The 25930-nt window shown below is 36.9% G+C and overlaps 5 protein-coding genes across 6 annotated transcripts; 1 reads left to right on the forward strand and 4 right to left on the reverse strand.

Annotated features, from left to right (window-relative positions):
• Positions 1–4061: 4061 nt before the first annotated feature.
• Positions 4062–5027, reverse strand: LOC104743312 (protein PLANT CADMIUM RESISTANCE 2-like). Its single transcript, XM_019235455.2, has 4 exons — positions 4907–5027; positions 4600–4671; positions 4245–4484; positions 4062–4147 (listed from the first exon to the last, which is right to left on the reverse strand). The coding sequence occupies exons 1-4, from the start codon at positions 4983–4985 to the stop codon at positions 4062–4064; spliced, it is 477 nt and encodes a 158-aa protein (XP_019091000.2). The 5' UTR covers positions 4986–5027.
• A 3355-nt stretch (positions 5028–8382) lies between these two features.
• On the forward strand, positions 8383–9386 carry LOC104740174 (21 kDa protein). The gene has a single exon (XM_010460702.3). It carries the CDS (start codon positions 8569–8571, stop codon positions 9187–9189), a length of 621 nt encoding a protein of 206 aa, XP_010459004.1. The 5' UTR covers positions 8383–8568; the 3' UTR covers positions 9190–9386.
• Positions 9387–9922: 536 nt separating this feature from the next.
• LOC104740176 (HMG-Y-related protein A) lies at positions 9923–11041 on the reverse strand. 2 transcript variants are annotated; one of them, XM_010460703.3, is made up of 2 exons: positions 10787–11041; positions 9923–10677 (listed from the first exon to the last, which is right to left on the reverse strand). In XM_010460703.3, the coding sequence occupies exons 1-2, from the start codon at positions 10850–10852 to the stop codon at positions 10165–10167; spliced, it is 579 nt and encodes a 192-aa protein (XP_010459005.1). In that variant the 5' UTR covers positions 10853–11041; the 3' UTR covers positions 9923–10164. The 2 variants fall into 2 exon arrangements, with proteins under 2 accessions (XP_010459005.1, XP_010459006.1); XM_010460704.3 differs by having other exon boundaries at positions 9923–10692; positions 10787–10976.
• Positions 11042–11299: 258 nt separating this feature from the next.
• On the reverse strand, positions 11300–15498 carry LOC104740177 (putative clathrin assembly protein At1g14910). Its single transcript, XM_010460705.2, has 15 exons — positions 15122–15498; positions 14951–15020; positions 14768–14865; positions 14415–14553; positions 14166–14293; positions 13979–14071; positions 13801–13851; positions 13592–13657; positions 13436–13501; positions 13282–13362; positions 13113–13193; positions 12843–13025; positions 12673–12751; positions 12468–12583; positions 11300–12334 (listed from the first exon to the last, which is right to left on the reverse strand). Exons 1-15 carry the CDS (start codon positions 15209–15211, stop codon positions 11510–11512), a joined length of 2166 nt encoding a protein of 721 aa, XP_010459007.1. The 5' UTR covers positions 15212–15498; the 3' UTR covers positions 11300–11509.
• Positions 15499–22169: 6671 nt separating this feature from the next.
• Positions 22170–23114, reverse strand: LOC147927889 (uncharacterized). Its single transcript, XM_087485931.1, has one exon. It carries the CDS (start codon positions 23112–23114, stop codon positions 22170–22172), a length of 945 nt encoding a protein of 314 aa, XP_087342057.1.
• Between the last annotated feature and the right edge of the window lie 2816 nt (positions 23115–25930).

Below are 25930 nucleotides of genomic sequence, written 5' to 3' on the forward strand. Positions count from 1 at the left end.
AACTTGGTAAAACTTAGTAAAAAAACTTGGTAAAACTTAGTAAAACTATGCTGTGTTGATTTTTGTCTTTGAGCAACTTGGTAAAACTTAGTAAAAATACTTGGTAAAACTTAGTAAAACTATGTTGATTTTTGTCTTTGAGCAACTTGGTAAAACTTAGTAAAAATATTTGGTAAAACTTAGTAAAACTATGTTGTTTTACTTGATAAAACATGATAAAACATAGAGAATTCTTAAGGGAAGTCTTACAACACATGGATAAAGGAAGAAAGGGAAGTTTTACAACACATAGAGAAGTAGTACAAACTAGATAAATTATGAGAATCAAGGCATAAGCAACACTAATTCCTTCATTTTTGCAATATCTTCAGCATTGGAATCCGCAACACTCATCACAAACTCTTTTAGGTTTGCAATCTGCAGATGCATTTGCTCCCTCTGAAATCCGAGGTTTTGGATCTTCACGGACTGCTCGTTAACCTCCTTTCTTAATTTGCTCACCTCTTATTTCACAACATCATCCCCGTTTTTACGAACATGGAAGCCATTGTCCTGCAAAAAACTTGGTAAATACAGTAGAATTTATAACGACAATAAACGAATCAATGACAATACACTGAAATCACCTCAAACACAATGCATTTGAAGTATCTCCTTCCTTCGTTTAGAGAAATCTCTTCGACGATGCGTGCACCACATGAACAAAATGTAGGAATGTCGTAGTCACCATCCCCGTCAGCGTAGGCATATAATCCGTCGATTAGTTTTTTGCTCCTTTTCATATCTTTGTAGTATGGATCCATGTTAGCAAACGTAATGAAATTCAGATAAGAAATGGAATAATAAGAGAGAGAATGGATAGATGGATAATGTCGGATATGTTTATGATGAGAGAATGAGAATGGAGATCTCGAGAGAGTGATATAATTTGGGAATTTTTGAATTTTTAGGGATTTTTGAATTTTTGGGGATTTTTGAAGAGGGAAATCGAAATTTTGGGAGAGGGAAATAAAACTTTTGTGAAATTTTTAGTTGTACCCCCACTTGCGCATAGTATCCCCATGTGCGCCGTATTTTCCCCACGTGCGTCGTTATTTCAATCAACGTAGTTATACCAAAGATTTTAGTATTACCAAAGTCCCACATAGTTGTACTTTTGATGTTTTACCATTTATTTAGTATTACGTATCATTAACATTTCTTTTTCTAGTTATACAATTGATTTATAGTGCTTAAGGTATGGTAGTGTTTTATGCAGTTATATTTGTAAAACATTAATTTTTGTAACTTTGTCATCCTACCATGGATATTATTAAAGAAGTGATGTTAAAAGTATAAAGAACATATTGTTTAGTTTGGTTGATAACAAGCTACTTTGATATAGTTTGTAATTTATTTTTGTTAAACTTATTTAGTATATGTTTATGATGTTTTCAAACCCGAAAATACGTCGACACAATATTTTTTCAATTTTTATTATAATTCTTATTTTCAATCAACATAGTTTCACCAGTTATACCTGTTTTACCGAGTATTACCAGAGTATTACCAGAGTATCACCAGAGTATAACATAAACAAAATATAGTATTACCGAGTATTACCGAGTATTAACAGAGTATAACAGAACCAAAATATATTATTATCAAGTTGCAACAGAACCAAAATATAGTATTATATCTTATCAGACAGTACTACCACTACCATTCCCAAATATCAACCATTGGATTCTTTGTCTCGGCCTCCTCTTATTTTGTGTCTTTGGCCGCTTTTCCCCAACCGATGGATTCCTTTTAACTTTTTTTCTTCCCTGCTTGTTTTTCCGAGGCGGAGGTATGATTTTTTTGTTTTTGGTCTCATCTGGGACACCCCATTGCGACCTTTCTGGCACTAAATATATTGTCCTATAATACAACATCTTGTAGTTATCTTCAGAGCTACCACGCAAATCGGTAATAGCTTGATTTTTTCCTCTCAACGCTGTCGAGTATGAAATATTCACACCTAATTTGGTCTTCACAAGATCCATGATCATTTTAGGAGTTGGAGTTTCCATTTTTCCAGGAAATTGATCATGCAAAAGAGCTGCGACTAATTCTGGTGTTCCATGCCTTTTCACGATGATGTTGGTTCTACTTTGACTTGCCCTAGAGCATGTATGCATCTTGGTGTACCTTCTAATCGAGAAAATATCTGTATTTCTAACCTTTGCGGCTCGTAAACCCCATTTGCACAGATCTTTAGTACATTTAAGCACCAAACGTACAGGATCAGACTTCTTAATAACAAAACCAAAACTGAGAACAAATGCGCATTTATTCACCACATCTTGCAATGCCTTCTTATTAGGAAATTCTTGACGGATACTCAAACCCAAACCGTCTTCCCATGGCTCTACATACTTACTAGCTTCTACAACAGGTGGGGGCTCTACATATTCATCACCCATATCCGATCTAACTATATTGTTATCCACACCTTCATCATAAGATATGATTCCATCGGGTTTACTTTTACTACCATCAACCTCCTTTATCGGCTCAACTTGTTCTTTTTCTACATACAAAGTGATGGCATTACATCCTACTTCATCATAGTTCATACCAGTAGAACTTTTCAAAATTTTCGACACTTGGACGGACTCTTCCAGATTAGTGATGACCTCCACATACAATATACATCTACGACTCTCTTTATCAATGGGCGATAGATAAACTTGCATATCCTCATCGTCAGTAATAGTCCATGGATCCCCACTTCCCACCATCAGTGCATTGTAAGTCAACCGAAGTGTAGTTTCACTTTCACCTAATGCAAGCTTCTTGTATATCCTAGCTTCTACCATCGACAAAATTATCTTCTCAACCGATGTATTCATCATTAAACTATACCTGGGACCTTGACATTTAAAATGTATGCTGACGCTCATTGTATCCTACCAAAACAATACGAAACTCTGTTCATTATTACCAAGTTCTACTAGTTATTACCAGTTTTACTAGTTGTACTACGTTGAATAGTAATACTAGTTTTACCAAGTTTTACTTTCTAACTCGTTATAATATATAAAAAAGTGATACCCAGTTTTACCAAGTTCTACTATCGCCACATAGAAACAAATTAAATCGTTGAGAGTTCTCTAATCTGCAATTCACTACGATTCCACAAACGAAATCTATTCCTTGTTAATTTAAACTACTAATCGAACTAAAAATAATGAAATAACACCCAATGTACATACCCCAATAATGGAATCAAGCTTAATGCATATTCTGGAATTCAAGATCTTTTCTTCTCATCAATATACATATCTACAATTCACTACGAATCCACAAATGAAGAGAAGAACTTACTTGAAGGCGTCTTCAATGCAGATTCTGGAAGGCACGGCGCCGATGGAGAGAGGGATCTCGAGGGGGAGCTTGACTCTCGCTTGACGGCCGTGGAGAGAGCTCGAACTCGTTTTTTTTTAATTATTAAAAAACAAAAATAAAATAAAAAATAAGAAAGAAGGGTAAATCTGTCCGTTCATAATACTCTGAACGGATAAGAAATATGTAGATTAAATATGGAGATAAGAGATTTTTGCCACGGCAGAGTGGACTCCTCAGACGATTTCTCTACAGATAGTTAATATATTCAAATTATTATTTTGTTTGTCCTAAAAAAAAGTTTTGCCTCATTTTAAACCTATTTTTTATTTCGACTAATTCTAACTTTAGAACGAACAATAATTAACGTTTAATTTATATAAAAACTTCAACCGATAAATCAAACTGTTTAACTTCTAACAAAGTCACCACAATGATGAGGAATCATTCCTTTTTTTCTGAACAACGAGGAATCATTCCATGATAAAAAATTTAGAGGAGAAAAAAGAAAAACAAGAGCATATCATATATTATTAATTGTTTTTGTGTAACTTTTTCTTGTTATATTCTAATAGTTTTGATACATTCGGATTATACATGGAAGGAATTACCCACGTCCAAAGATATGAATCAACCTCGTTTCAATATATATATATATATATATACAAGTGAATTACATTCAGAAATAAATCCTAGCGGGTCATGCCGTCATGGACGACTGGAGCAGCCGCCGTCACACCTTCTTGGTTCTGTTGCCTCTCCACGTTCCCCGCCCAACCTAAAAGTACCACATTAAAAACGAATGTAATGTGTTATAATAAACAAATAAAATGGAATGAAAATAAAAGAGCCGTATAAAATATATATATATATACCAAGATTCATATTGTAACCGCGGTGCTTGAGCTCGCGGTATAGTTGGGTCAAAGCACAGAGCTCACAGCAGCACCAGCAGAACCAGCAACAGCTACAATGTTTAAGGCAATCAACACAATTGTTACCACTAATGTTGTATTGAGCTCTCATCCTTTGACGGTATAAACACGAGTAAATACATCCACCACAACCCGTGAATACATTTATCAACACGTATAATGCTCCAGCCACACCACACGCTGAAAATTATAAACCTCGTCGCAGTTATTTATCATTCATTATATTTTCCTGCCTTGTTAAATTTGACAAAGCTTTCTCATAAAACCATGTATTATATCTTTGTAAGTAACTTACTGGTGGATCCTCGATCTACAATCTCAGCGATTTGGCCAAGTGTAATACATGGACACCAGCACGTAATACAACCTGTCCATTCATTTTTGTTATAAGGTATATAATAAATTTTTATCTAGAGAAAAGGTTTGACATCTATAATTACTTTTGTTAGAATTTTTTTGTTCATATGTAAAGTCTAAAGTGATAATTAAAATTTGATAAATCATAAACAGTAGATCTGTAACAACCAGCTACAATTACTCGTTTTCACCTACTTACACTTACAAAATCTATATATATAAAAAAAATGTAAAAGAGTGATTACAGTTTGTGCAGTCAGAGAAGCAATCACAGAAGCCTGTGGACCATTTTCCTTCAACATGAGGATTGGCATGAGCTTCCATGGAGGAATATAAAGGGAATAAGAGAGATTAACATAAACGAATTGAATGATGCGTCTATATATAAGGACATTAACATGTTTATAAATCTTTCCATTAAAACCATGTACGGTGTGGGAGGGGACTACTGAAAGTTTGCGTTTAAACAAGTCAGTCCAGACAGATGTAAAGTATAACTACTGCAATTTGCTAAAAAAACGTAATTAACTAATATAGTTCAAGTAGACGGTATTAATTTCATCTTTAATTACAGTGACGACCAAATCCTATAGAAGAAGTCTAATGGCACGCACGCAAGTGACGGTTCTCTTGTAATATCATCCATCCAAATGAGAGTACTAATCTTATCAAGTTTTCATGCTTCCCTCCACAACCGGAGCACCCATTGCAACACTGCCGTTTTGACGTTCGACGTTTGCCGCCACCCTAATAAGTTAGATTTTATATTAGAACATCTCGACGAACAAAGTTTCTTTTAAAATAACCATGCCAATTATTTAATAATGAAGCTCTAACTAAAGTGTTAATAAAACAAATAAAATAATACCGAGGGCGACATCAAAACCGCGGTTGTTGAGCTCGTGATAAACTTGGGTTAAGGCACAAAGCTCACATGAGAAGCAACGTTTTAGACAATCCCCACATTCGCTACCCTTAAGATTGTAATGTTTATCATGTTGGTTCGATAAAAACATGAGTATATGCATCTACATGGACCACATCCTGTGATCATCAGTAGGAGCGTGTAAAACGCACCGGTCGTACCACATACTAAGATTAACTATCGGTTAGATATTTACATTAAACCGTTTTTTTTTTCCGAATAATCATTGTTATAATTGGGAAACGTACAAGCGGAAACCTCGGTCCACACAATATCTGCGACTTGGCCAAATGTAACGCAAGGACACCAAAATGTTATACAACCTGCAACAAATAAACATTTATTAATCGGTTATTTTTGTTATATTTTTTAGAAGATAATCAAATTTGGTCGTAAATTAAAAGATTTGTAATCTAAAAATATATAACAAAGTACAATCAATATACGTGAGATACTATATATGGATCAAGTATTTGTTGTGATGAATTTTTTTAACTATGAGGAGCTCTATGTAACCCCTTTATGAATACGCACTCATAAAGGAAGAAAAAAAAAAGTGTGTCATGTGAACATTAAACGCATTATGAAGTTGAAGTAGATGAATTAATTTATGTGCGTACACACACCAAAAAATGGAAAAAAATAAATCCATACGAAAATGAAGAAAGTGGGGAGGTGTTTCGATCAGAGAATTAATTGGATGTATGTATCAATTAATCTTATAGGCCTTCTTTTGTCTGTGTCATTATTAAACATGGACCATATGGTATATCTGGTAGCTCACTTTGTTTTTATATCAAATAACAGCGTGTTGACTGGGACAATTTGGTGAAGTAGGTGTACACACAAGTTCCATTTTGAAATATAAATCGATACCGTAGATTAATCATTGAACAAATAAACAGTTCAATTGTATAGTGATAGTTTCATTTTTCTTATGATATACATTACTAACATATAACACCAAAACGAAGAATGACAATATTTGAAATCAGTAAGATCCGCCAAATAAATGTAAGATTCCCTTTATTTATTTGATAAATTTAAATTTGCTTTTATTTTTTGGTTTGATCTTCTTTAATAGTGCAAGGCTGGAGATGTACCTGTCGAGCCCACCGTATAAATGTACGATTATTATATATTGCAATAACCAAATTCATAGATGAAAATATCAAATCAATCTTGGATCTAGCTGCCACTGCTATGAGTTTAAAGGCCCAATCATAGTATAGACCACAATGACTCAAATCTATGTATTTTGGTGTATGTTCGAGGTTAAACTCGCGTTATTAAATATTAACACACTCTGAAGCAAATATGGCTCAATAAAGTAATTAAATCATGACTTACAACGATTGTAATGCATAAAGCATAATACATCTTGACCATGTGAAATTGTCTACAAGAGATGATCTAGGCACAGTTTTGAACTTCATTATGACTGATGAGATGCTTCTTATTGAAATGGGTAAATACTTAAAATTTGGAATAAAGCATACGACTTATCAAGAGAAGAGTGATAAAGCGCTTAATTGCTCAAGAGGCACTTAATTGCTCCATAAAGGCATAAACTAAGTGTTGGTGTTGATGGGCCGTAAAGTCACAGATCTAATAGTACGGAGTTTTTTGGGTTTCAATGTAGTTATGATTACTGGAGATTGATCTTAAACCTGACTTTTTACTGATATACTGTAGTAACCAACAAGCGTCGATCCCAAAAACAAAAAAGTACACAACCACAGAAATACTTTGACCAAATTTGCTTTTTTTGGTAACCAATCAATTAAGTTTTGGATTACACAAAGAGAATCATTGTATTTTGATATAAATAATAGTTTTTGCAGTGCAAAGTTATAGTTCTAATACAGAGTCTTTTTAATTAACAAATGAAGGCTTAAATCGTATATTTGATATCAACGAATCATTATAAAATATATATGAGATTGTTTTGTTATTATTATTAACCAAGCATCTAGTATGTATTATTAACATGAATGGGAATGATTTAAACATTACTCATGAAATCCTATATAATAATCCCTATAATCTTTAGTCGGCTATCTCCCCACTACATATAGTATGATGTATGCACACTCACTTTTACACAAGTGGTATTTTAAGTGGACTTTTCTTCTTAAGAAGCATGGTGTGGATCGTTTACTAAAACGGTCATGCCGTCATTTTTTCTTTTCTTTCACATATATCTAAATTTAGCATTAGATAACGCTACATTCCCGTATATAATCCCATATAATTCAAATAAGTACATATAATTTATCATGTCCTATATTTGTCTATTGATTCTTAATCAAACAGATTCAACACTCAATTGAGGAAAATCTAAAAAGGTGTCCATTAAAAGAACGAAGACATCATTATCACATTAGTAAATGAGTTGGAGCATTTTGAGAAATTAATCCCATAGAATGTTTGATAATTACGCGTGCGGATATTTTTCTTCTCGGATAACTTATTTTTATTGGGCAGAATTAATGAGAGTAGGCGAATCTCCACATACTCCATGAGAGTCCCACCATAGTGTTCACCGTACGATTCTTTCGTGGTCGAGATTGGAACTAGTTTTACTGTATGTCCACCCAAAAAGCTCACTTGCGACGACGACTCATATATACGGCCAGCCATAACATTTGATATGTTATGATTTTTTCTTGGCGGCCACTGGTATCTAGCTTATGGTTTTATTTGAAAATAAGTATAATGTTTAAGTCTGAAAGTGATAAGCATAAAGAATGAAGTTCCTTTTAAGGTACGGCTAAGAGTGAATCTACCAAGCCTTCCTTTTCACACCAACCATAGATAAAAAAATACACCCGACAAAATGATTAGTGGGGTGATAATGTGATTATTAATGAGCATGAATGGGCAAACATGTCAAATATCTCCATTATCAATATGCCTACATAAACCCTTCAATCTCACAAGAAAGTAGAACAGAGTTATAAAACTTTTTAAAACTTCAAAATGGGAAGGCAGCTTTGCACGACGACGTTTCTCCACTTGGTCGCCGCCATACTCTTTATTTCCCGGACAATCTCAGCCGTCCCTTTCCCTCCCGCACAACCAACAATCGACGACCTAGATTTCATCCGTACGAGCTGCAACGCAACGCTTTATCCCGACGTTTGTTATACGTCTCTAGCTGGCTACGCCTCCACGGTCCAAGATAATCCGGCGAGACTAGCTAAGCTCGCCATCGGAGTTTCCCTTTCCCGCGCAAAATACGCGGCGAGTTACCTCTCCAAACTCTCACGTCGCTCTGCTCCTGCTGCATCCTCTGCCGCCGTCCACGACTGCGTTTCGAACGTGGGAGACGCCATGGATCAGATGCGCGGGTCCCTGAGGCAGCTCCGGGAGATGAACCACCGTCGTCCCGGAGCGCCGGCGTTTAGGTTTCAGATGAGTAACGTGCAGACGTGGATGAGCGCGGCGTTGACGGACGAGGAGACGTGTACTGATGGGATCACGGAGGAGATGGAAGACGGAGAGACAAAAACGGCGATTTGCGAGAGAGTCGGCGACGTTAAGAGGTTCACGAGTAATGCGCTTGCTCTCGTTAACACCTACGCCAATGATGGAGCCTAAGCCTAAGCTAATTAAGCTTATGTCTTAAAATATATGAAGTTATAAAAAAAAATATACTTGTATATATATATATGGTGTGTTGAGAGTGTGCTTAGTGTTTTTCTGTGTATTCGAGGCTTTGGAAACCGAGTTGGAACTCCGAGTTTGTGTGTTCTCATCAATCAAATTATACAGTAATCTATGTTTGATTTGTATTAGTATGTGTTGCTTGCTATAGGAGTGATGATGGATATAATGATAGATTGGTTATGATGAATATAACATTGGTTACACTAGAAGTAAACCATATTAATTGGATTTTGATGAGTATTGGGGGATATGATTGGGATGAATTTGGCCATCATATCAGCATTTCTTTTTATTACTATTGATGAAATCAATATCTCACGAATCGAAACCCGTGAGAGGATGATTAGATTAGAACATCTGACTATGACATGAGTTTGCCCCCTAAAATTTGTCTGTTTGTGGCCCACTAAAATCTTTACGAAAACAAGGTTTTGTCCGTTTTGTTCACGGGGATGCCAATGTACAATTTCACACTGTGTGTGTTTTCGTTGCAATGAATGGAACTGTGCCAAATCAATAGAAACCAACTCCTAGTTTTGGTATACAAATAATTATTTGATCAACCAGCCACATAGACCAAAAAGCTTCTACAACTCCATTCACAGTATCTATTTTTTACGTTCGCTGTTTTATAATTGAATCCCGATTAGAAACAAAGACGTGGTTGTTCCAAAAAGAGAGAGAACTAAAGTTTAACATAACACATGCTAATTAAAAATACAATAATGATACACACTCGTCCCTAATGTTAAGTCTTAATCTCCTCCCAAGGACTAAGCAGCATCAACAACAACAACAACACACATCTGACAATCAAATACGAATTATACTAAACATCTACTTAAAAGCTAAAAGTACCACTCTCTTAAGAGATTCCAATTATGATTGGTTTAGAGTTGCATACATTCAACACCCAACCGCCGCAACAACCGTCGGCTTCACCTTCGGAGGTCTCCCACGTCCTCTACGCTCACCGGTTGCCGGCTCCGGAGCAACAACCTTATCCGAATCTGTTCGTGGTCTCTTTGGTGGACGTCCACGTGGTCTTCCAGATCCGCTCTCCTTGGGCGGCTCAATCGAAATCTCCGACGGATCTCTCTGCTTCGGTGGACGGCCACGAGATCTAGGCGGATCTGCAGAGACCGTGGCAGCAGCAGCAGAGGCGGCGGATTCCGCCTGAGTTTTCAGTTTGGGAGGACGACCACGACCGCGCTTGGGAGGAGCATGTGGATCTGGTTTCATATAATTGTTTTTGACCATGAGAAGCTGACCAGTCTTCTTCATCTGGTTGAGATGGTAGCTGAGCAGCGTCGTGTGTGACGGCGGTAAGGTTTGCTGAGTTGACTCGATTTGTTTAGCAATCGTCGTTTTGTTGCTACCGTTCTTATCATTCAGTGCTTCGATCGCTTCCATTATCATCTAAAAATCGCAATTCTCAAAAAAAAACCAAAAAAAAAAATTCAGAAACTAATTTGAAAAAAAAAAATCTGACTATCCTATCAATGTATTATGGATTTATTTCTTTTACCTGAGGATAAGGCGGGAGTGTAAATGACTGACTTTGAGATTCCGATGAATGCTGATCGAACGCCATGTGAAAGAGGGTGAGAGAGAAGAGTGTGTGTGTGGTGTAGGAACTAGGAAGTCAAATCTATGTTCGGAAAGGGTTTTTAATAAAACAATTGGGAAAGTGGTTTTCATCAGAATTCACGAATCATATGTTATAGAATAAATAATTCGATTATATTAAGTCGTAGAGTTGATCGGACGGCTGGGGTTTCTCAGCTTAATGATTGATCTAGCGGCTGTGAGTTTATAGCTGTTTTCTCCTGCCGGATTACTGACGTGGACATAAAAGGGTTTGACTTCTGACTTTTTTAGCCTTCAAATGACGTAATTCTCCTCGTATTTGGATTTTAACATTACCTTTTACTAAAACTAAAATTTAGGTTTTGACTCAATACTCCTCCTACACAGAATTACAACAGAAACGACACTGTATACCATTAGTAACGTTTTTGCTAAATCATATTTCAAATTATTTGTTTCAATGTAACACGACTTATTTCTTTCATATTTTTCACCAACGTAAAAATGAGTTTTACATTTATATATTCACCCCGAGTTCTTTCTATATAATAAGCAGACCAAGATTTGCAAGACTCGAAGAACGAAGATGTGATTCTATTATTACTCACAAATGATCAAATCATATAAAACAGATAATGAAGCATTTGAGAAAATTTACGGATCACAAGAAGCCAGTACTGCCGAAGGGGTTGTTGCTGTCATGTTGTTGTTGATGAGCACCTCCATTAACCGGAAATCCCCCAAAACCCGTGGTGCTGTTTTGCGCTTCTGTAACGGGGATTGCCGGAAATTCCCCAATACCTGTGGTTTTTGGTGGTTCTGGAACCGGAATTACTGGAAGCGGTTCTGAAACGGGGATAACTGGAAACTCCCCAAAAGCTGTGGTTTTTGGCGGTTCTGAAACCGGGATTACTGGAGGAAATCCCCCAAAACCTGTTGTGTTTGGCGGTTCTGAAACCTGGTCTACAGGAAATGCCCCAAACCCAGTGCAGCTTTGTGGTGCTGAAACCTCGACTACTGGAAATTCCCCAAAGCCGGTGGTGTTTGATGCTTCTGAAACCGGGATTGCTGAAAATGCCCCAAGACCGGAGGTGTTTTCTGGTTCTGAAACCGGAACTACTGGAAATTCCCCAAAACCGGTGATGTTTGAAGGTTCTGGAACCGGTACTGGAAATGCCCCCAAACTGGTGGTGCTTTGTGGTTCTGAAACCGGGACTATTGGAAATTCCCCAAAATCACCAAAAGGATTTGCAGCGCTGGGTGCAACCTCAAGCTGTGGTTGCTGCTCTTGCTGAGGATAGGTTGGCTCGTAGGGCCCAAATGGGTTGTTTGCAGCTGAATGCGGCGCAACGCTGTTTGTTAATGCAAACGGGTCTTGGACCTCAAATGGATTGGGAGCTGGAGCGCCATAGGCCGGCTGTTGGGCAGCAATGTAGGCTCCATTGTCGTATAGACTGTTCAGGGTGAGCGTGTCTAAGCCACCAGCCTAGCACAAACAAAGATGGTTATGATTAAGAAGCCACAGATTTAATTTACCAACCCCCAAACTAGTATATGCAAACAGGATAATGGCAAGTAATTGATGCATGCCATTATCAATAATACAGAATACATCTTACCAATTTTCTCTCAGTGGCTGCAGATATATCATTGCTAGGTGTTGTGACCAGGGCAAGCTCCCATCCTGACGAATCCAAATCTCTTGCTTGACCAAAACCAAACGTCGAAAAATCATCTGTATACAGAACGGAATCATAAATGCGATCAACAACTAACAAGAAAGGTAAACTTAGCGCCCTGGTATATATAGTCCAAGAAGCTCACCATCAGTGGAAACCAAGGCCAAAGCAAGTGCATTTTGGTCTAGGATTGCTAACGGATCAGGTGCATCATCGTTCAGACCCTGAGTGCAACATGAAGAGAATCAGAGACAGAAGAATAACAATGACAGAAATATCGAAAAATCAAAATAGTATGTAATAAGCATTTCTCACCAGTAGATCATCTGTATCAATGATATTCCGTGGAGTTTCTGCTGAATGAGGAGGCTGCGAAGAAGGTTGAGTCTCTTCAGATAGAACAACGGTACCATCTGAAGGCAATGGTGGTTCATGTTCTTCATGCGAAGGTTCAACATCTTCAGAATCAAGCCCCTCATCCGGCGTATAGGTCAGAAGCTGTATGTTGACAAAAAAAATTTAGAAATTAAGTTAAACAAAAAAAACCATGGTTTTTGTAGGACCATTTCTGGAATATATACGTACCAGTGGCCCAGATGTGACGTCGACCATTTGAGGTGCATCTCTCATATACTCCTCCATTGTTACAAGAAAAGATTGTGGAGGCTTGAAAAACACAAACAGAGTTACATCGTAATAATAAAGTACTTACCATTACAAATTTAAATTTAACAAGCAAGTTATTATCTGATACCTCTCTTAAAACAGGAAACTGGAAATTCCTTGCAAGTTCTAATCCTTTGCAAACTTCATAAAAATTAGAAAGATTGCCAGCCTGCATCGATAGACTAATCCTTGCTAAGTGAAATCTAAATGAATCCACTGAAAAAATAACCAAACAACTTTACCTGCAGACCCGCGCGCTTGTATATATCAAGGGCCTTGATGGCCTCATGTCTTGGCATTTCAAAGAACTGCAGTATATGCATATATGAAACAGTAAGATATCAAAGAACACATGCAGGGAGAGAGTAACTCTGGGGGAAAGAAAAAACTGGGACTACCTTTTCTACTAGATTGATTATTCCTTCATTGATGGCACAATAGACTTTAAAGCTCTCCTTCAACACCTAAAGATACAATATTCAAAAACAACTCAGAACTTAGTTCAAACTTCAAACTGTTCTTTCCGGATAGGAAATATTTGACCCGTTACTAAGACTAGGATATATGTAAAAATGTGAGTTATGTGTCCAGGCTTAGTTCAACCTACCAGAGCGAGTGCATATTGAATTATGCGATTGTGTTTTGCAGCACCTTCTGGCTGCGAAAGTTGGAAGATCAAAGTCAGTTCATTTGTAAGAAAGAGAAGGCTGCTCCAGCACAATACAAAGTACTATGCGGTTTACAAAAACATAGTAGCAGAACTGGAAAATGCATCAAAGAAGCACCTTGCAACCAATGAGACGATGCAGAAGCTGCTGTAACGCTGGTAACTGTTCCAGGAGTTTTTCACCATCTAAATCCCTTGTTTTGCTATACCCCTGACAACAATTTCCAAAACATAAAACCATCAGGAAAGAAAAGAGGTAAACATGAAGCCAGGACACCAAGCAAACAGAAAAAAAAAAATGATACCTTCTCCTGCCCTGGGGAAACTTTAGGAAGACGTTCAGCCTCCATGTCATATTTCAGAACTCTGAAGCATTCAAGCCGTTCCTCAAGAAATAATGCATAAGCACGCACCCACCCAGAACAATCCCAGGCTGCAAGACGCATAAAGCAAACAACAATCAGCGGTAACTCTCTATGCATAAAACCTTGAAGAAACCTCATATTGCTTATAAAACATATATAAGCCCGTGAAAGTAGCAGTAAAAGACTCACCGGTTGGGCTAGACTCATCTTTGAAATTAGAAATCTGCATAATGCGTCCTTTTTGAGAAAAATTCAATAGCTCCTCTCTAAATGTAGGATCACCATCCCTCAGAAGCCGGTGTAAGACAAGTAGTGCTTTCAGTGCAACCTATCAGAAACACATACAAACGCTAAATCTAATAGGCTGATGATAGCAAACAGAAACGATCCTTAAACAACCTAAAGAACATCTAATAATCAAAAACTCTCAGAAGAACTTCAAATCCTAAAAAACACACATAATGATCATACTCAACGCTGCAAAATGACTATAACTACTTATCTTCTTAAAATGAAACATTTCTCAGATTCAAAATGAATACCGTCCAGTTTCTGGTTTTGTGCAATCGTCGAGAGAGAGCATGAATGCAGTAAGCAACATCTGCTCGAGGCCGAACTGCTGATGTTGCCAGGAAAATTTCTGTAAACAAAAAAGAGATTTAAAACACACACAAACACAAGAAACAATTACGATCTAAGAAAACAAAAATCGGATTTCCAATTACTCTTAAGATGACGATCTTTGGGAGGACACTCGACATGGTTAGTAGCTTTCACTATGGCAACATCTAATTCCTGAAATTAGTGTAACCAAAACTCGAATCTATTAAGAGATTCAATGGATCGAGAAATGCTGAAATAAGAGAAAATCTAGCAAATCGAAAGGGAGAGCGTACGGCGTAATCGCTATTGACTCGGACAAGTCCGACTTTGGTGGTGTCTTTTAGGGCTCCATAAGCTCTTCGCCATGACTGAAGCGTTGCCATTGAAGAGACTCTGTTCAGATCTCTCTCGAATCTTCTTCTCAGATAAATAAATATATATATATATATGTTTTTTTTTTTTTTTTTTGTCCCGAGAAAACCTCAGAGGAAAAAATCTAAAGAGTGAGAGAAGAAAGAGGATGAACGCAAAAGAAAAGAGGAAGACAGATTTGGATTCGTCTCATCTTTATATATTTTTATTTCCTTAATTTGTATTGTTTAACTCTTTTTTTTTTTTTTTTTTTTTTCTTTTAACTCTCTTCTGATTCTTTTTTAACTTCATTCTAATTGTCGTTTTTTTCTAACTTCAATCTTTTTTTTTTTTTTTCTTTGATCAAGTAGTGTAACTTTTTGTTTTTGTTTTTTTTTGTCGTTGCAACGATCGAGTGTGGCTTCCTCTTGCCATCTTGGTACTAAACGACTAAACGTGTTAATGATTTACTTAAAATAATGATAAGAAGAAAAGAAGAAGAAGTGATGCTTAAATTAATTTAGACGCAAAGGCATGCATGCCGCTGAAAATTATGTAAGAGGGCGACTATTTTATTTGACTCGATTTTGAATCGAATATAAAAAACTCTTTCTTCTTTGTTCGTTATGTTTATTTGTCAGCAAACTCATCTTCATTCACATAGCCATATTTTTATTATACATACGTCTCCGCAGCTTTATACTAGAAAATGTATTATTTGTGGGTTAACCATTTTTATGGCTATTTTCTTTTCTAACTGGTAAATTTTTTTAAAAAAAGAAAATGAAAAGTGGGGATGTCTTTTTCCAAAAGCATTCTTTTATGGGACCTTTTTTTCTACTAAAGATATTATGGAAAAGCATCACCACCATTCACCAATACTGGTGGGGGACAGAAACATAGTATATAGTTCATAGAGTTGTTATAGGTGCAACCTCTAGTTATATCAATACTCTCATTGACATTTTCGATTGGTCGATTGAATGTTAGGTTAGCTTTGATTTTAACAAGTTGCGAGACGACTCATTACCAATATGGATGTAGTTGTCAAACATATTCTCCTCCTATGTTTATTCATTGGGTTGTTAACTTGTTTATACAGATCTGAATGGCAGCAGGCCGTAATGAATGCAACTTTACCGAATCAGCACAACAATGGGTTGTTTCTTTGGTTAAGGATTAAGCCCATTTATTTAGTACTAGTATACAACAATAAGCCAGGACTAGTCCAATGATTCTCGCAGCAACAACCAAGCCCATCAAAATTCATGTCTTCTTATCCCCCCCCCCCCCCTCCCCCCCAACTCTGCTAGTTTTGCATCAATATTAATACAAACACCATTATATTGTTAAATATCAAATTAACTGTCTTTTCTGAACTGAATCACGCCAACAAGCCATGTTGTTATCAGTCTAGAATTTGGTAACTAGCATCGGGTATATATATATTTTTTTCGAGAACATATGATAAAATTGAAACGATGGTTTTTTTTATTATGAAGCAACGGTATTTTAGGTTTAAGTTTTGGTTAACGATCAAAGGATGATGATAGTTGTGGCTGGTTAACAACTTAACATCATTCTTTCTCGCGCGTATCCGCATGTCTGATTGATTGATTGCGTTATACTTTTATTTGTCTTAATAGTATCATTCAAGCCATGCATGTAGTCTGTAGATGTGTAATTAAATGGGTAAGTGGAATAAAAAAAAAACAAGGACACCTCTTCGTTCTCATCACGTGATCACTGATCAGCCGCCAACGAAAGCAATTATGTTTCTTCTCCTCGCTTCCTCCGACGGGTACGTCAATCGAGACGATGGTATCATAAATACTCAAATTCTATATTGCGTTGGTTTCCTTTTTAATTTATAAAATTATGTGACTAAATAACAAAAGAATAGAAATCGTAAAGGCAATATGTTTGTTTCTCTCCTTTTGCTAGCTAGCCGCTAAAGCCGTAGTTCTAAAATTTGACATCAGGATGTGAATGTGAACTTCACATGGGCAGAGAGTTTCGTCGGAGTCTGAGTCTCTATAACAGAGAGATTCATGAATCTGGTTTAGATAGATTATTAACAAGAGAATAAAAATCAAATCGAAGCAAGCCTACATGTGATATTCGATGTAGGGACACGTGCGTATGGTCTCACACCATTATGTTTTTATATCCCCCCACCCCGAGGACATCGCACGACACCTTGTGTCAGTCCAGTTCCATATTTGCCGGCTTTATATTTATGTACTATGCTATTGCTATATACTCCGCTTGAATGTAACTAATTAATAATTATCCGCTTGAATGTTTCCAATCAATTTAGAGTACTCATTCGTGCTTCGATTCGCGACATATCACATACGAATGAATATACACGTAACACGTGGATATTACCCAAAGTCCCAAACCATTACATAATATACACATCGATTTTCGATAATTTGGATGCAACAATGCAAGGTTCTAAAGCGTTAATGTTACTCATCTTGTACGTATTGCGCCTAAAACCAAAGTGTTAATTAAGTTGAGATATACGAATAAATGTGATGACATGTTTTAATATGTTAGTATAATTTTAGCGCATCAAGGGTTGAGCACGAGTTATTATTTTTTTCTCTCGTCGAAATAGTAATTATATAGATGAATTAAAATGATCCTGATACAATTGTTGCATTAGCCAAAAACGAGGGGAAAAAACAATCAAAATAGAAATTACAATGAGAACAACCATGTCTTGCTAATAGATGAGTTACATTGTTACAACATCTCTTTGTGTGTTGAAAAGCAATACTGTGGAATTGTGATGCCCAAAATCTGATGTCTTGTATTATCCCATCAATGGATATATCAGTGTGTTCATTATTCATGATTTTTGTTAGAACCATTCAATCTTCTTCAAAACACACAGATGTGAAGCCTTTGATCCAAGAGTGTTGCATTGCTGATAACAAAGCTTTTGCTTCTGCCTAGTTTTATGGATCCCCATCCTGAAAATACATCCTCCTTATTTCTCAAAATCCAGCTGCTTGTTACTTGGTTTGTGAGATGGTCAAAAGTTACATCATAATTACACTTAAAAGTGCTATGGAGGCGCCTCCAAGTAGCATGTTCTTGACCAATAACTTGTGTTGGTAACTCCATTAGCGAAATGTGGTGTAACCATTCTTGGACATCATTTTGAGCCCTTTGCAGGATGATTAGTGGTGAGTCTGCAATACCTTCGAATATAAAATTGTTCCTTGACTTCCAGATGTGCCACATTAGCCAAAGTGGTAAAATTTTTGTGAAGTCATCCAGAATATCTAAATTTGCCATGTCCAGTATAGCTGTGAGTATGATTTCATTATCTATTTGAGTTATGTCATTAGCTATATGAACTAGCGTATTTGATAAGTCCCAGCTTTGTTTAGCATGTGGGCAGTGAAATAGAATGTGTTCTATCGATTCATCAGCTCGAAAACATCTTGGACATACAGGATCAAGATTCTTTCCCCAAGAATTTAATCTTGTTAATGTTGGTAAGGCTTTAGATAACATTCTCCATAGGAAATGTTGGATCTTGGGAAGAATTTTTGATTTCCATATTCTGTTTTTTAAAGAAACAGAGCCGTGAGGGATTGGTGGTTGATTAATATTCATTTCCTCATTATGCATTGTTAAACAGTAGCCTGAACGAACAGAATAGTCTCCTGATTTTGTGTAATGCCATACTAATCTATCTTCTTTCGGAACCATCGGTAAGTATAATGATTTTATTTTCTCCTGATCCTCTACACGTATGTGTGTTGTGATATTTCTTTCGTTCCAGAAACGTTGTGGACCACAAGTTGTTATGAAGTCTTTTATCATGAGATTGTCACCATCCGTTGATGAGCTGTAGATTGGCTTCGGTGGGTGACTATCTGTAATATGATAAATGTTTACCCGCACAGAAGCTCCATCTCCAACTAGAAATCTTGAACCTTGTTTAATCACTTTAAGTCCCTCAAGTATGGAAGACCATCCATATGATTGCTTAGCTCGCGATTTTGCATCGAGAAAACATTCATCTTTGTAATATCTTGCTTTCATAACTCTCGCAAAAAGAGTGTTTGGATATTGTATCAATCTCCATGCTTGTTTTGCTAATAAGGCATCATTGAACTTTAATAAGTTTTTAAAGCCGAGTCCACCTTCTTTTTTTGAATATTGTAGTCGTTGCCAGGCAATCCAAGGAATTCCTCTTTCATTATTGCTTTTCTCCCACCAAAACTTTTGTAAAACAGAGTCAATCTCCGAGACTACACCCATTGAGAGTTTGAAGCAGGACATAGAGTAAACATGCATAGCTAGAGCCACAGACTTCAACATGATTTCTTTCCCTGCTTGAGAGAGTCGTTTTGTGCTCCAAGTGATTGTGCGTTGTCTTACCTTATCCACTATATACCTGAACATTTCTGATTTTTTTGAACCAAACTGTTCTGGTAACCCAAGATATTTCCCACCACCTCTTTGGTTAGGTATATCTAGTATAAGTTTTAAACGATCTTAAGTTGAACCATGTACTCTTGTGCCAAAAGTAATCATTGATTTGTTTGTATTGATTTTCTGTCCAGAATAGTATTCATAGACATCAAAAACCTCTTTTATTGCTTTGCAGTTTCTTGCATTTGCTTAGCAAAAAAAATAGAAAATCATCTGCAAATTGCAAATGGCTTACTGCAGGAACACCATTTCCAATTTTGATTCCCTTAATGTCACCAGAGGCGACTCTAGTACGAATGAGATGGCTCATTATATATGCACATAGTACGAATAAATATGGGGATAATGGATCACCTTGTCTTATTCCCCTCTCAGGAGCAATCATACCATGAGGGGAGCCATTTATCAATACCGAGTAAGTTACAGATCGAACAGAAGCCATGATCCATGATATCCATTGATCATTGAAACCAAATAATCTCATTGTAACCTCCAAGAAATTCCATTCTACTATATCATAGGCTTTGGTAACATCTGTTTTTATAGCCATATAATTTGTTGAAACTTTCTGTCTAGATTTGAGAGAGTGCATAACTTCATGAGCTATTAAAACATTATCAGTTATTAGTCTTCCTGGAATGAAAACAGCCTGAGAATCGGAGACAATTGAGTCTAGATGGCCCTTGAGTCTATTTACTAAGCATTTGGATATTATTTTGTATAAAACATTGCATAAGGCAATAGGTCTATAGTCTGCTAATGTAATAGGCTCAGTTATTTTTGGGATCATGCAAATGTTTGTGTGATTTAAACCTGACTTCATGTAAGAGGTTTCAAAAAATTCCTTCACTTCTCGGACATGTCATCCCCTATAATGGTCCAGTAATGCTTGTAGAAACGAGCTGTGAGTCCATCTGGTCCAGGTGCTCTATCATCACCCATAGAAGAGAGGGCTGAATAAATTTCCTCTCTTGTAAATTCTTTTGTCAAAGCAGTATTGATCTCAGTCGTTACTATTGGTGGAAAATCACCAAAGTCAATCGGGGATATAGGAACTCTGCTTGAACCATATACGTTTGTGAAGTATTGTTGAGCATGTGATCCAATTTCTTGGTCTCCTTTGTATGTCCTTTGTAGATCATCTTGGATGGCCGTAATATAGTTTCTTGAGTATCGTGACTTTGTACTTGCGTGAAAGTAAGCAGTATTGCGGTCACCTAAATGCAGCCATTTGTTTCGACTTTTGTTCTTCCAATAATATTCTTCATCGTGATATGCTAAACTTAGTTGTCTTTGCAGACTTGGGATTTCCATTCTCTTTTGTCGGTTTAGACTTGCCATAACAGTGTTCAGGGCAGCCTGAAAATAATCTATGCGTTTTGCTGCATTAATGTTTGCAGAGTGTTTGCCTTTTGCCATCGCCTGACGACAATGAGCAATCTGGTCACAAATTGAGTAATAATCTTGGTATTTGCATAAATTCCATCCTCGCTTGACCACTTGCTCAAATTCCTTAATGTGTGTTAGTCGTTTATCAAAACGGAAAGGCTTGTAAGGACCCGTGTTTGTGGAGTTAAACCTTGTTAGTATTGGCTTATGATCCGATCCATTAAACTCTAAGAACTCAGTTTCTGCACTGGGGAAAGTTGCAGCCCATTGTGAGTTTATCATAACTCTGTCTAGACAACATTTGACAGTATAGTTTCTTCTCTCACCAACCCAAGAGAATTTATCCCCTTTTGTTCTTAAATCAGAGAGGTCACACCGAGAGATCATTGTTCTGAAACGTTTAAAAGTCCACTCTTCACGTTGTGGTCCTCCTATCTTTTCATCAATATTAAGAAGTTCATTGAAATCACCAGCCAACATCCATGGACCATTACGTGGTTCACTTATGCTTTCCAATTGTTCCCAAAAAAAAAGTCTCCGGCTTGGAACCGGATCAGCATAAACACCAGAAAAATAAAAACTAGTATTATTAAAGTTAACATGGACATCAATCATTCTCTCATCTTGATACAGAGGTGAAAGAGAGACATTGTTAGCCCACATTATTGCTAAACCACCACTCCTTCCTTGAGGGGGTTGAGTTATTACATTAGAGTATCCTAAAACAGAAGCAAAATCACACACAACTGAACAACTATTTAGAGTTTCACAAAGGAAAAGTAAAAGTGGTTTTAAAATACGACATAGATGCTTAAGTCGAAATTGTGTCAGCGGCGAACAGATGCCCTGACAGTTCCAGGAGACGACTCTCATGGAGGCATTGGGGGTACCGGCCCCCCCCCCCCCCGCGCCTCCGTTCACATCCATACCACTGCAGGAACCTGCAGACTCCACTCTTTCTTTCTTGTTGATCTAATTCAGGACCATCAGATCTTCAGCTTCCTCACAGCGTTGGTAGAAGTGCTCCATTTCTTCACGGCTGCGTTTTGTGGACTGAAAGCTTCGGTTTTCCATCGGGTAGTAGACATGAGTAAGTGGAGTTACCCCTTCTGTATTCTTACCTTTTGCAAATTTAGCGTACTAGCAGTTGAGTCTCTTTGCAGTCAGTTCTGAGTCCTCAAAAACGCTAGGGAAAGATTCAGAATCCGATTTTGTGATGATGAACTCACGGATTCCGCGGTTTGCATTTGAGGGTCCTACTCCAGGTATCTCGCCATCTGGTGCTATGGTTTGCAGAGTGTTGACATCAGAGTCTTGATCATTTGGAGGATGATCATCATGGCGATCTGCATCAAACTGATCAAGATCATCCGGATCATATCCATCGTTTCCATCCTCATCTGCATCATTTGGTTCATCCTCAAAGGCCAGAGGACACTCTTTTGCATCATGTTGTAGAGAGCCACACTTTGGACAGAAATTACGAAGACGTTGATATTTGAACTTCAGAATTGTGTTTTCATCTCCTCCAAATTGGAAGTTTCTCTGGAAGCGTAAAGGTGTATCTATGTTCCAGTTAATACATATTCTCACAAACTCCACAAATGCTGCATTCTCGTCGAAGTCAACCTCTGCCACATGACCAATCTGATTGCCTATATAGTCGACCATAGCCCTGTTGAGAAACTGAACCGGGATTCCCCTGACTTGGATCCAGAACGGGATGATTTTCATTTCATCTTCAGAGATATTGGGGTACCAGCGATGAACCGACAACATCCATTCATTGTGAGTCCAAGGTCCTCTGCGTAGGACAAGATTTAGAGCCTCCTCTGTTTGGAAGATGAATAAGGCTTTCCCTTCACCCAAAATCCTTCCGCGACACGCATTAGCAAGGCCCCATATTTTTGGCATCTGACCAACAACTGCCCTTAGGTTTTGCTTCTTTGGGTTCTCGGCAGACATAATCAGCGAGAAACGATTCTCGTTGATCGCTCTGCCACACAACTCCGAGGGTAAAGCAACTGGTGCATCATTTATCCCTAAGTCGAGATTTTGTAGAGATTTACGAACGTAATCACTCATTGCTTGTGAAAGGTATAGTAAAGATGATGAGAAGTGATTGTAGTCATGGTGTCGAAATTCGTGAGATATATATAGCGTTAACCATGGCGGTTTCTTTTGACAGTTATCTCACGACAAAGTCGGGGACAGAAAACTACCAACAATTAACCGTCACAGACTACAACCGCCAGAATCTAAATTATAAACTCTTAGATTTGTCGGAATTATACTCGAGGAAACACGGAGAGAAGAACAAAGACGTTGGCGGTCAAGAAACCGGAAATCGCATTCGAAATCGCTTTTCGAGAAAAAGGGTGCCATTACGTACTTCTTGCTATTATTTGTCTCACTTTGACCATCTGATTTGATTATTCCTTACTTGAATATATTCAAGTTTGTTGGCTATTCCAATCTTTCTGGCGCAAAATATGATTTAGAAAATAAAAAAAGCACACGACTTCACATACTTGAATATATTTTTTAAACTAGCATTATAATCATATTAAAGATACTGATTATTGAAATATTGATGTTTTACATCGTACATATAGTAGCAAATAATTGCCGAATGTATAGTATGCCTTTATTGTTATCATTTCTGTATTCAAACTATATTTACAAGCCCGTGCCGATATAAAAAATAAAATAGTTCACCTGTTGATCAAATCATAAATCCGATAGTGATAGTAGTTATTGGAAGGTTGAAGCAAAAACTAAGGAAAAAAAAACATTTTAAAGAAGGCATATTATACACGTATAGTTTAAAATAAATGCAACACAATACAGACTCGTAACGGCAAGGTGGTAGATATGGTTATGGTGTTTTTTGCTTTTGGCTAAAGCTGGATGACATGGGTACGAACACCACGTGAATGGACCAGAATTGATCGTACGCTACAATTACCAGATCGACGATAGTAACAGAAGAACGCTAACTTTCATGCTTAAACGGCGACACCTGTCCAGACTGGCTTGAGCTGTCTCCTACCATGCGATTTTGATTGGTTCGTACGTCATGCGCCCACTCACACAAAAAAAGTTGCCGTCTGATTTTGATAAATTAAATTAACCGAAGCCTCCTAATTCATCAACAAGAGACTTCCCTTCACATCAACCCATTTCAATTATGTCCCTTATAAACTAGCCAAATGTGTTTCTGATTAACATACACATATATAGTTTAGTTTCCTAAGTAACACTTCCTAAACATGTATTTATATGTAAATCAATGGAAGAAAGCAAAAAGAAAGCCGTAATACTAAAATTCATGTGTTTTTTGTGCCCTTAACAGTTAACACCCACGAGTGGTCTCCCTGCCACCTCATATAATTTTTGACAATTCAGATTTTTTTTGGGTCCATCTCTTTCGTCCTGATGTATTTATGCATAAGTGTTTCTATAAATCTCATACTAAAATTAATAAGTAATCCGATTTCGAAAATACTTTGTTTCAAAATGGTAATTGCTGTAATGAATATGCAGATATAAAGTTATCTTGGCTTTTATTTTACTTTAGAAAAAGTTGTTTATGGATTACAAAGCACACTAAATTTCCATGACATATGATAAGACACCATTGTCATTTGTTATCTTCTCCACTAACAAAACAAGAAAGGAATCAATGAGCGCATCTTTTTTTGGTTAATCAACGAGAGCACTTGATTATCAAGCAACACGATAAGCAATCAAGTAAAAAAAACAAGTTAAAAAAAAATTATCAAGTAAGAAACTTTGAACATCTTGTTTGTTTATTATCTTTGCTAGTAAAATTACACACACCGCAAGTCTTCGGTAAGTGCTTCTTCAAAGATCTAATATTCTCACGTGCAAGATTTTTAGCACATGGAGAATGTATAATCTATTACTACTATTTTTATTTATTTATTGGTCAACAGTTAATACTATTGTTTATAAAAACAGTCTTCTTTGAAAGCTACGAATAGATAAGAGTGTATAAATTGAGACATCAATCCATACATATTATACATACTCTAAAAATCTAAAATATATAAATAGGAAATAAATAATGCATGACTTCATTATGCATCTGATAGTTATATATGTGAAGTAGGTAAAAGAAAGGAAAAAAATTTGAGACATGTAAATGAAACATAAGAAATTAATATTCTGAACCATGTAACAATGGGGAGTGGTAAATTGTAATGGTCCATACGACGGCAGTTCACAACTTCACATGGTGGGAGTGGTCCGTCTCAGGGACTAAAAGGGTATAAAAATATTAGGCACGTGTAATAAATCACATGGATCGTTGGGACCAAGGTCTAAATGGTGTACGTACGGTCTGTTCGCGTCAATGGTCTGTAAGGGTCCCTTTTACACGTGGAGCCATCACATGTTGTCAGTTTTGATTTTTACGAAATTACATTTTAGTGCGACTATAGTTTTTTTGTGTGTGTGTGGTAATCTTATTTTGATTTAAAGACGGAGAGGCCGTAAGCGACGGCGTTTAAGTACATACTAGAATTGTATTTTACAATTTTATCTACAAATAGCAACCAAAAATAAATTATAATAATAAATCGACGGCTATTGTTTAAAAGAAAACAAATCCAAATCGTATTCAAATTTAACTATATTGGAAAAGGGATTTTAATTGATATTGGTAGATATTTGGAAAATGATTTTTTTTCTGTTTTACTTTTGTACCCCCTTGCTTGAAACATGCCTACATTATTACAAAGGAAGCTAGGGGCACTCAAACTGTATGAAGAACTCAAATTTCAGCTTCTTTTTAATATTTTTAATGTGTGTGTGGAAGTTTAATTATTATGCTTCTGGGAAAGGCTTTCAGTTCCCCATCAAAAGAACATACATAT

This window comes from Camelina sativa, chromosome 14 (assembly GCF_030686135.1).
Source record: "Camelina sativa cultivar CO46 ecotype springtype chromosome 14, ASM3068613v1".
In the NCBI taxonomy this organism is placed as follows: Eukaryota; Viridiplantae; Streptophyta; class Magnoliopsida; order Brassicales; family Brassicaceae; genus Camelina; species Camelina sativa.

Bases quoted from the DNA above. Each gene is read 5' to 3' on its own strand.
- LOC104740174 (XM_010460702.3), top strand. From the start codon at position 8,569: ATGGGAAGGCAGCTTTGCACGACGACGTTTCTCCACTTGGTCGCCGCC.
- LOC104740176 (XM_010460703.3), bottom strand. From the start codon at position 10,852: ATGGCGTTCGATCAGCATTCATCGGAATCTCAAAGTCAGTCATTTACA. The intron at 10,678-10,786 runs GTAAAAGAAATA...TGCGATTTTTAG, and splicing joins CACTCCCGCCTTATCCTCAG to ATGATAATGGAAGCGATCGA.
- LOC104743312 (XM_019235455.2), bottom strand. From the start codon at position 4,985: ATGGAAGCTCATGCCAATCCTCATGTTGAAGGAAAATGGTCCACAGGC. The intron at 4,485-4,599 runs GTAAGTTACTTA...TATAATTTTCAG, and splicing joins TGTAGATCGAGGATCCACCA to CGTGTGGTGTGGCTGGAGCA. The intron at 4,148-4,244 runs GTATATATATAT...TGGTACTTTTAG, and splicing joins CGGTTACAATATGAATCTTG to GTTGGGCGGGGAACGTGGAG.
- LOC104740177 (XM_010460705.2), bottom strand. From the start codon at position 15,211: ATGGCAACGCTTCAGTCATGGCGAAGAGCTTATGGAGCCCTAAAAGAC. The intron at 14,554-14,767 runs GTATTCATTTTG...TGTTTCTGATAG, and splicing joins ACAAAACCAGAAACTGGACG to GTTGCACTGAAAGCACTACT. The intron at 13,194-13,281 runs GTATCAGATAAT...GTGTTTTTCAAG, and splicing joins AGTTTCCTGTTTTAAGAGAG to CCTCCACAATCTTTTCTTGT.
- LOC147927889 (XM_087485931.1), bottom strand. From the start codon at position 23,114: ATGAGTGATTACGTTCGTAAATCTCTACAAAATCTCGACTTAGGGATA.